Source organism: Amblyraja radiata, chromosome 4 (assembly GCF_010909765.2).
Source record: "Amblyraja radiata isolate CabotCenter1 chromosome 4, sAmbRad1.1.pri, whole genome shotgun sequence".
NCBI classification, from domain to species: Eukaryota; Metazoa; Chordata; class Chondrichthyes; order Rajiformes; family Rajidae; genus Amblyraja; species Amblyraja radiata.
This window is the reverse complement of record NC_045959.1, coordinates 68,984,983-68,995,387: the sequence shown is the minus strand read 5'-3', so window position 1 is coordinate 68,995,387 and position 10,405 is coordinate 68,984,983. Positions and strand designations below refer to the sequence as shown.

Sequence of the window (10,405 nt, the reverse complement as noted above, 5' to 3'; positions counted from 1 at the left end):
TTATCTATCTGCTTTCAAGCTTTATCTAATACATTTAATCTGAATTTGTTGAGATATTCTGATTATAGAGTAAGGCGTATTTTGGGATATTTATTCCTTTAATTCACTGGATGCAATGTTCTGTGCTTTATTTGCATGACCCCTTTCCAACGAAACGTCTTGCAAAGAACTGGCGTTTTTTTCGCCCCCTGACGCTGTTTCTTTGCACATCTGCCTTTTCCAAGACTCCGTTTGAAAGGTGTTCGTCCCACTTGACGCCAGAAGGGATAAACACCATGTCTATCAGTGCGAGGCGTGATTTAGGAGAGGAATGCGGCGTTCTCCGCGGGGGCAGCAAGTCCTGACAACGCCGACTCTCTCTCCGCCCCCGCCAGGGCAGCACGTCTCACCCCCAGCACCTGTCGCTTGGCGCAAGTCCCCCCCCCCCCCCCCCCGCCCCCGTCCCCCGCCCCCGCCCCCGCCCCCGCTCCCCGGATCCCCGCCCCGCTGCCTGCTCCATTGGCCGGGGCCGCACGACAGATGCAAATCCGCGCAACGCGCGCCTTCCCCTTGCACCTGACTCGCGGGTATTTACAGCACATTGCAGGAATGCTCCTCACTCGCGGGTGCTGCACCGCCCTCTCCTGCAAAGCTTGCTACAAGACCACCGGCAACCCATCCATCCATCCATCCATCCAACCACCCACCCTATCCCCTCCCCCTCCTTTCCTCAAAACTCACCAGCAGTAACTTGCCCGTTGCAGCGAAAATCCCTCTCCAGCATCAACACGACAACAGCAGTGGCAACTTAAAAGAAAATAACGTGTTGGCGTTTTCGTCCTATAACCTCAGGATTATTTTGCAGTGAATATTACTTGCATCCCTCCCCGACCACCCACCCATCACCTCCACCCATTACCTCCACCCTTCTCCCCAAGATGCCGCGATCATTCCTAGTTAAGAAACATTTTAGCACCAGCAAAAAGCCAAATTATGGCGAACTGGACACGCAAACAGGTAACTATGCTTATATTGCATTATGCTCTGTATATAAACTATTGCAGTTATTATCTGAAGAAATAAAGCACATAAGTATGAATGTTATGCTTGATGCAAATATTCTTAGAATAATGCACGTTTTATTTTGGTATGAACTACTGTTAAACTCAATGGCAGCAGATGGATTGTTTGAAGTTGCTTTATTTGAATAGACATCGTGCTTGGAAATGACACCGGGGGTATCATGGTGTGTTTGTGTCTTGTTTTGCAGTCATCATTTCTCCCTACCTGTACGAGAGTTATCCGAGGCCGATCATCCCTCAGCCGGAGATTTTGACTTCTGGCGTTTACAATCCCGGGAGCGTCTGGAGCAGCGTCTGTTCGGCCCTGCTGCCATCTCCTGTCCCCAGCGATCCTGTGCCCGCCTCTGAATATACCGCCGTTCAACCTTCGCCCCTGAGCAACGGGAGCATGTGCCCGGCCGCCCACCTCAGCCCCCGGCACCAGTCCAAGTGCGAGCGGCTCGCCGGTGTTGCCAACGGCTCGGAGACCTCTGGCAGCGACGAGGAGGAGAGGATCGGCCGAAAAGGCTTGGGCGAGAGCGCCTCGGACGCGGAGAAGTTTCGATGCAACTTGTGCAGCAAGGCGTACTCTACTTTCTCGGGACTGGCTAAACACAAGCAGCTCCACTGCGACGCCCAGACGCGAAAATCCTTCAGCTGCAAGTACTGTGAAAAGGAGTATGTCAGCTTGGGAGCCTTGAAGATGCACATCCGGACCCACACACTGCCCTGTGTGTGCAAAATCTGTGGCAAGGCGTTCTCCAGACCGTGGTTACTCCAAGGGCATATCAGGACACACACGGGTGAGTGTAGCTTGAAGTGTAACGGAATGTTTGCTAACTAAGCCGCGCCGTTTACCTGTTTTACTCGTGTGTAAGCAAAATATAAAACATATAACCCCACAAACTATGTTATTGGTCGTGATTCCTGGCAAGGATCAAATTGGATGCATCCTCGGGATGAGCAGTTGAGCAAAGTCGCACTGCTTATCGAGTTTACGATTGTTGCAACCCTTAGAGAGAAAAAAGACGGAAAATGAGCAGCTACCAAGTTCTTTTGAAAAGTATTAAAATAATGGAATTTATTTTTACGGTGCATTTAGCGGAAGGTTTTTGATAAGTATTGCCTGATTTGCAAGGGTGTACTCAAAGACACAACAGAAATCATTGTTTGAGTTGCAAAGGAAATGTTGTGGCTGTAAGATTGAGATCGGTCTCCAGGCTGTAATTTCAACACTGCCCCAACAAAGAATATGCATTTTTTTCTCCAGAAAAGGCAGCGCAGTTATGTTGGTTAGACCCCTGGTCTAAATGCACCTGCCACCAAAGGACATCATTAACATTTCCTTCCTACTATATGAGTTATCAACTCCCAACGAATATTTGGCAGCTGATTCAACTTTAGAACTTCGGTACAGTATGGGCCCATCGGCCCACAATGTTTGCGTTGAACATAATACCATGTAAAACTAATCTCATCAGCCTGTGCATGATCCATATCCCTCTATCCCCTGCACTTCCCTGAGTCAATCGAAAAGCCTCTCAAACGCCACAATGGTATCTGCCTCCACCACCCTGGCAATGTGTTCCAGACCCCCACCGCTCTGTTTAAAGAAAACTGCCACACCTCCATTTATGAATGAAATTCAAACTTTAAATTTTATTATAATAGTTTATAAATATATGTACTAATTCCATATAAGTTCATGGTATTTAAAGCTCATTTTATTCATGTAATTGAAGTACTATTGTTTCGCATGAGGAGACAGAAACAAGCTCTAGAAATTAGTACAGCAATTATGATTTACTCTTTGACAAATCTGCAAAATAACTGAATAATGTTTTTATTCCATTCAGGTGAGAAGCCTTTCTCTTGCCCACACTGCAGTAGAGCATTTGCTGATCGATCTAACCTGAGAGCACATCTACAAACTCATTCAGATGTGAAGAAATATCAGTGCAAAAACTGTGCCAAAACTTTCTCCAGAATGTCACTTCTTCACAAACATGAAGAATCGGGATGTTGCATAGCACACTGAGAAACATGGATTATATTAAGGACTAATTATGTTTGCAAGCTCACTATACTAACTGCTCTCTGTTCCATCAAGATATAATAATTTTCAATTACTGAAGCGACCTTTCATAATTTACATGTAGGGAACAAGTCTTGAAAAAATAAGTTGTGATTAAGAATATTCAAACTATGCACAGCACCACGAAGTGCAATATCATTTGGAATAATTCCTTTGTGCCTTCAATCAATGCAGCTGCACATTGCGTGACTATATAATGTAAATACTCTATTTTTGTATTTGGATTCATTAAATCAGAAAATGAACTAAATGCAGAAGTGCAACAAGACAAGGTTAATGGCAAAGATTTATTTGTTACAGCCTGCACGCTGATATGTTTAGCCATGTATTTTTCACCTACTTTTTATTAAAAAAAACATGTTTTGACTTTATAATAAAACTATTTTTAAATATCTCGTACTGTCATATCCGTCTACCAAATGTCAGGGAATGGGATGTTAGGCGTCAGCCAGACCTCAGCATACGAATGTCCCAACAGGATGGGTTTTGTTTCTGTGAAGTCCTGATTGTTAATTACCATCTGTTTCAGATCAAAGTGTAAGGTATTTGGATCCACTAAGCACACCACAGGACACTGTTCAGGAAATAATAATTTTCCTGTTCAGGTGTCTCACAAACTGGAAAGTAAATTGAATTGTACCCCTTCTGAAATGTTTAACACATAAACAGGCTGTTAAAATACCTGCCTATTAAAAGGAAATGCATAATGTCTTCATTAGACCGGTGGAAAGATTATGTAAGGCCTCCATATCATAAATAATGATAGACACAAAAAGCTGGAGTAACTCAGCGGGACAGGCAGCATCTCTGGAGAGAAGGCATGGGTGACGTTTCGGATCGTGACCCTTCAGACTTCTTCTTATCGAGTCCACATCACAAGATTAGAAATTGTTCAGCCAGAGCTGAACACACTCATTGGCATCTGCATACAATGGCTTCTTGTGCGTAGTGGTGGAAAGATTGGTGGAAACCGGGCCGCGACGTGAACACTCTTTTCTTGACCCCTTCTGCAGACTGAGTTACTCCAGCTTTTTGTGTCTTTGGTTTAAACCAGCATCTGCAGTTCCTTCTTACACATATCATAAATAATGTCTGACCTTTAAATCTGTGAATTATATTCATTTTTGTTTTTGCTTTGGAGTGTTCCTCGTTTGAATTGTGATTCTGTGCACAATTGGAAATTATGTATAAACTTTTACACTTGGCCTCATCTATTTATAGCAAAGTTTTGCCTGCCAAAAACCATGGATATATATGCTCATTGTTGGATGTGAGCTTCCCCATTTCTCCTCAAAGTCAAAGTTGCCTTTATTGTCATTCAGACCTTGCGGTCTGAACGAAATTTTGTTGCCTTGCAGTCCTACATATAGTAAAAAATGACAAAAACACACAATAAACACAAATTAACATCCACCACAGTGAGTTCACCAGGCACCTCCTCACTGTGATGGAAGGCAAAAGTCTTAAGTCTTTGTCTCTTCCCTTCGTATTCTCCCTCTGCGCCGAGGCGATCCAGGCAAGAATTAGAGCAACTAATTTATTTATTAAGTATATTGCAGCAGGGTATTCTCTCCAAGCATGTTAACTAGAGATTCTTACCAGATTCCAGGATTTCCCATTTTTGTCCATGGACATGCTCCTTCCCATTCTGTAATTTTCATAATTTTTTGAACAATGAATTCCAGAAGTTTATAAAAATGTAACATTAGTATCACATTCATCTAACAGTGTGCCTGCCATCTGCTGAGCTAATGTATATAACTGGATCAACGTATACAGTCAGATGTGGATTAGATTGTCTAAAAAACAAAGTCTAGTCCACAAAAATGGAGAGACGATGTCTTTCTATACCAAGTGAGAAGAATGTGAATTGCCACTTGAGAGATAATCAAGTTACAAACTGACATGTGGAGACAGGAAATAGTATAGTCTAACAATTTAATGTAATCTTTAACAATCCAATTAGCACATTAAATCATTCAATTCTGCACTTGATTAAGTGTAAGAGTATTTTGAGGGGTCCTTTCCAAATATTTAAAAAATGATGGTCAGGATAATTATTTGTCTGTCACTGAATTAACACATGCCATTTAATTGACTATTTGGAATGTTTCAGTCACTTATGGCTAACTGGGCAGTGCAAATCTTTCATATCTGAGGAAAATACAAGTATAAATCTTTCAGCCTTTAATATTTTACACGATAAACAAATCTTTCCAAAGCTGGTTAGGCAATAGGCTGAAGAAGGGTTTCGGCCCGAAACGTCGCCTATTTCCTTCGCTCCATAGATGCTGCTGCACCCGCTGAGTTCCTCCAGCAATTTTGTGTACCTTAGGCAATAGGCAATCTGTCTATCAAATTCTGATGTCTTAAACAATGAACCAACAATGCCTGTTTACTTTAGACCAGTCAGAATTTCAAACAATGGGCTTTATTTCTCCCTGGGGGGAGGGGGGTGGGGGGGGGACGAGAGGAGGGATTGATTTGATAGACGTGTTAGTGTAAATCGTGGATTGATTGGATCAATTGAAGACTCCAGTAAAGGCTTTACATAAGTCTGTGTGCTTTCTGTTTGTGAAATTATCAGATTAGCTTGAAAAGTAGCATGTAATTAATATATTGATCTGGAATCTCACACAGGCATTGCATTGAAGGTGTATGTTTTGCCTTTTTGAATGGTTTCTAATCTATTCTGACTTAAAATTTGACAGTCATCTGTGCACAGCAAAAACAAAACTAATTTCACTTGGAAGTTATTAAATCACAGCACTACCAGTGCAAAATCAAACACTTTAATCTATTTCCAGCTAGACCTCAATTGCAGGAAATGGCACAACAAGCTACTTAATGTAAATGGCACCAGTTAACTTGTCTCTGCATGCAGTTGATTGTTGATACATTCAACTTGCAGAAATAGAAGTTTATCTTTGTTAAATAGTCTAAAGAAAGCTTATAATTTACAGCCCCTAGATACTTCTTAGTAAATTTAGTAATATCTTTTATTATGAATTGTACTTTTTTTAAATTCTTTGGCATAATATTTCTTATAACATTGATTCTTTAATATTTTGCATACTAGTATAACATTATGGAACATTAAAACATAGTTAATTTAAGATTAAAAACTACTTTAACTACACAGCTATGTACCATTAAATGACAGATTTCATATACATGCGTAGGAAGGAACTCAGATACTGGGTTATGCCAAAGATATACACAAAATGCTGCAGTAACTCAACGGGTCAGGCAGCATCTCTATAGAGAAAAAGAGTTAAATATACATTATGATTGTATACTCTGGATGTGCATCACAGCTAACCTGGACACATACCATTAAAGATATTTGTCTTTCACACATGAAGGATGTCTCATGTATGTAAGGACTATATAATAAATAGTGGGAATGCATTAGTGAAGTAATTAAACAAAATTCCAGAGTTAACAATAAGCAGCTTGACTGACATTTTCCATGATCATGGCTCTGTTACCTTTTCTTCCTCATATTTTCAACAACCAGTGATATTATCAATCATACTTGGTACCTCAACCTCCCTCTCTTCTCTGGCTAAATGAAGATTCTGAATTGGTTCCCACTTGCTCAACTAAATCTTAGCCAGCGCATCTCCTCTGGAACATCCAACAATCTATCCAGACTCCTCAGCTACATGCTGTCCCTTCATGGCGATGTCCATAGTCAAAGGGTGTCCCACCATATGCTGACAACGTGCTCTCCCCTACCATTTTTGAAACTTCCACTGGCTCGGTATTATCATCAGTCTGCTTATCCAACAAAAAAATATAAACACATTGTCTTTATGTAATGCCTTTTTGCGAGGTACTGCACGGTTCTTTACAAAAGAATATCCAGTCTAAATTTTGCATGGGAGATATTGGGGTAGGTAACCAAAACTGTCAAGAGAATACATCAATAGATGTATTCAAGAGCGAGTTAGATATAACTCTTAGGGCTAACAGAATCAAGGGATATGGGGAGAAAGCAGGAACCGGGTACTGATTTTGGATGATCAGCCATGATCATATTGAATGGCTGTGTTGCCTCGAAGGGCCAAATAGCCTACTCCACCTATTTTCTATGTTTCTAGGTCTGTTTCAAGAAACATCTCTAAAGAAGTAGTAGAGACACAGACGTTAAGGGAAGGAATCCAACACAGGACCTGGGCTGTTGAAGACGGTGGTGATGAAAACTGTATATGCCCGGGACGCCAAAATTAAAGATTTCAGGTTTCATTCAAAATAAACCTACACATGGAAAAACTCTTTTAACTCTTTTAACTATTTATACTGTTCCATCAGGGACTGGATTGTTTTTAGTATTATGTGTGAAATGTTTTAAATTTCATGTGCGATGCTCCGCTATTCCCTGGGAAACGTCTTTTCATTTTGCACTGTACAACTGTTGCTTGCAAGATGACAATAAAGGTTGATTGATTGATTGATTCTTGCAAGTAAATTGCCATACTGGAATGAGATTTCAGAGTGTTTTGAATCACCAGTAAACTGCACAGAATCCAAACAACCTTTATTGGACTGTGGTTCCTCCAGTTGGGAAATGAGCTCAATCAAGCACACTGTGCTGATGCCATCACCAATTTAACTCTGCCGTAAACTGAACTTTGAATCCTACATTCACTCATTCACAGAAAATCCTGACTTCCAGCTCCAACATTTTCTCTCCACTCATTGAATTGAATTGAATTGAATTGAATTGAATTGAATTGAATCCTTTATTTGTCATTCAGACCTTTCGGTCTGAACGAAATGTCGTTGCCTGCAGCCATACATGTAATAATAAACAACACACAATAAACACAAACGAACATCCACCACAGTGAGTTCACCAAGCACCTCCTCACTGTGATGGAGGCAAAAGTCTTAGGGTTGCTGTCTCTTCCCTCCTCTTCTCCCTCTGCACTGAGACGATACCCCACCGGGCGATGGTAAGTCAGTCCCGTGGTTCAAGCTCCGCGGCCCGGGGGTGGTTGAAGTTGTCGCCCTCCAGTCCAGCGGACGCAGTTGTTGCCATGGGAGCTCCGGAAAACAGGCATCAACCTGTGACCCGCGAGCTCCCGACGATGTCATCCACTGGCCCGCGGCCGAGCCCCGGATTCAGGTCGCCGCCACCAGAACGGCGCCTCAGCCGCCGGAGCGCCGTCTCCACCCCGCACCGGGACGCCCACACGGGAGCGTCTCAGCCCCGCACCGGGCTGCCCCCACGGGAGCGCCTTCCAGCCGGGAGCCGGGCCATTCTCACGGGAGCACCTTCCAGCCGGGAGCCGGGCCGCCCACACGGGAGCGCCTTCCAGCTGGGAGCCGGGCCGCCCACACGGGAGCGCCTTCCAGCCCCGCACCGGGCCGCCCTCACGGGAGCGTCTCAGCGCTGCACCGGGCCACCCACACGGGAGCGCCTTCCAGCCGGGAGCCGGGCCGCCCACACGGGAGCGTCTCAGCCCCGCACCGGGCCGTCCTCACAGGAGTGTCTCAGCCCCGCGCCGTCCACCCTCACCAGAGCGCCGAGTCGAGCCACTGCCCGAACGCCGCCGCAGCTCGAAGACGGCCAGCCTCGCGTTGGTAAGTCCTGGCTGGCTCTACCTCCGGATCCTCGAGGTCGGTCACAGGTTGGAGGCCGCCAGCTCCGCCATTAGGCCTCAGCTCAGACGGGGGAAGAGAAGGGAGATACGACAAGAAAGTCGTATTCCCCCGAAGGGAGAGACAGAAAGCCCTGTTTCACCCCCCCCCCCACACACATAACACAACCTAATAACCAAATGTTTAACTGAACAAGACAAAAAAAACAACACAAAAAAGTAAAAACAGACAGACTGCAGGCGAGCCGCAGCCGTTTCACAGCGCCGCCACTTCCGGACTATATCCGCACTCATCACCATTTGTTGCTGAGAACCTTTTATACTGTATATTTTAACACCAGCATAGGTGATGACTGCAGTGGTTTCCTGGCTATTTTACAGCTACCTAGGGTGCATTTACTGGAATTGCTTCAGTTTCACCATAAGGGAATATGTAACTCCAATATCAAGGAAAGACTAGGAATGCAAATGGAATGGAGTGACACAAATTTCTGCTTTGGTCCACTAAACTTCACTTGAATGCCAATGGATTCAGTGAAGACTGAGGCATTCCAGTTGGGGACATCAAGTCAATGTAATCAGGTTTCAATTGTCCTCTAGACTTTGACTACATTCTTAATCAACCCTGAATGGTCACCCTGAGCATCAGGAAAATCTGTTTGGAAATCAGAGAGACTTTCCAAAGTAAGATGACATGTTATCCACTGGAGCCAATGTGATGGAAGTGATTCTGAACTACTTCCATCATTTGTAGTTCCCTTCTGCAAGAAAGCCGTAAGCTATTTCAAAGCCGAGCCACCAGTACGCTTACGGGACTGTCCCACTTACGCGACTTTTTCGGCGACTGCCGGTACCCGTAAAAGTAGCGTAAGTGGGACAGACCCATTATGGTGCTAGTGAGTAGCAGACAGGCCATTCCATTTTTATACCCCTTTTCAGAAATGATTAAATGGCTTGCCCTATGACCTCTAACATGAACAGTAAAATCAACATGATACACTCCAGTGTGAAATTAGAATCAGTTTCCATTCAAAATTAAATTGTCTCTCACATCTTTCATTTTCCATGAACAAGTTAGGGCTTTATTCTTTGGAGCGCAGAAGGTTAAGGGGGGACTTGATAGAGGTTTTTAAAATGATGAGAGGGATAGACAGAGTTGACGTGGAAAAGCTTTTCCCACTAACAGTAGGGAAGATTCAAACAAGGGGACATGACTTGAGAATTAAGGGACTGAAGTTTAGGGGTAACATGAGGGGGAACTTCTTTACTCAGAGAGTGGTAGCTGTGTGGAATGAGCTTCCAGTGAAGGTGGTGGAGGCAGGTTCGTTTTTATCGTTTAAAAATAAATTGGATAGTTATATGGATGGGAAAGGAATGGAGGGTTATGGTCTGAGCGCAGGTATATGGGACTAGGGGAGATTATGTGTTCGGCACGGACTAGAAGGGTCGAGATGGCCTGTTTCCGTGCTGTAATTGTTATATGGTTATATGGTTATATGGGTTTTATAAACGTAACTCACCAAGTTACAATTTATTCTCAGGGTACCACAATATATTTTAACACAATGAATAATTGACATTACCATAAAGGTTCACAAAAATGCTGGAGAAACTCAGCAGCATCTATGGAGCGAAGGAAATAGGCAACGTTTTGGGTCGAA

The 10,405-nt window shown here is 43.5% G+C and overlaps 1 protein-coding gene across 1 annotated transcript; it reads left to right on the top strand.

Annotated features, from left to right (window-relative positions):
• Positions 1 to 481: 481 nt before the first annotated feature.
• snai2 (snail family transcriptional repressor 2) lies at positions 482 to 3,529 on the top strand. The gene is made up of 3 exons (XM_033019710.1): positions 482 to 996; positions 1,250 to 1,843; positions 2,897 to 3,529. Exons 1-3 carry the CDS (start codon positions 918 to 920, stop codon positions 3,076 to 3,078), a joined length of 855 nt encoding a protein of 284 aa, XP_032875601.1. The 5' UTR covers positions 482 to 917; the 3' UTR covers positions 3,079 to 3,529.
• Positions 3,530 to 10,405: the final 6,876 nt, after the last annotated feature.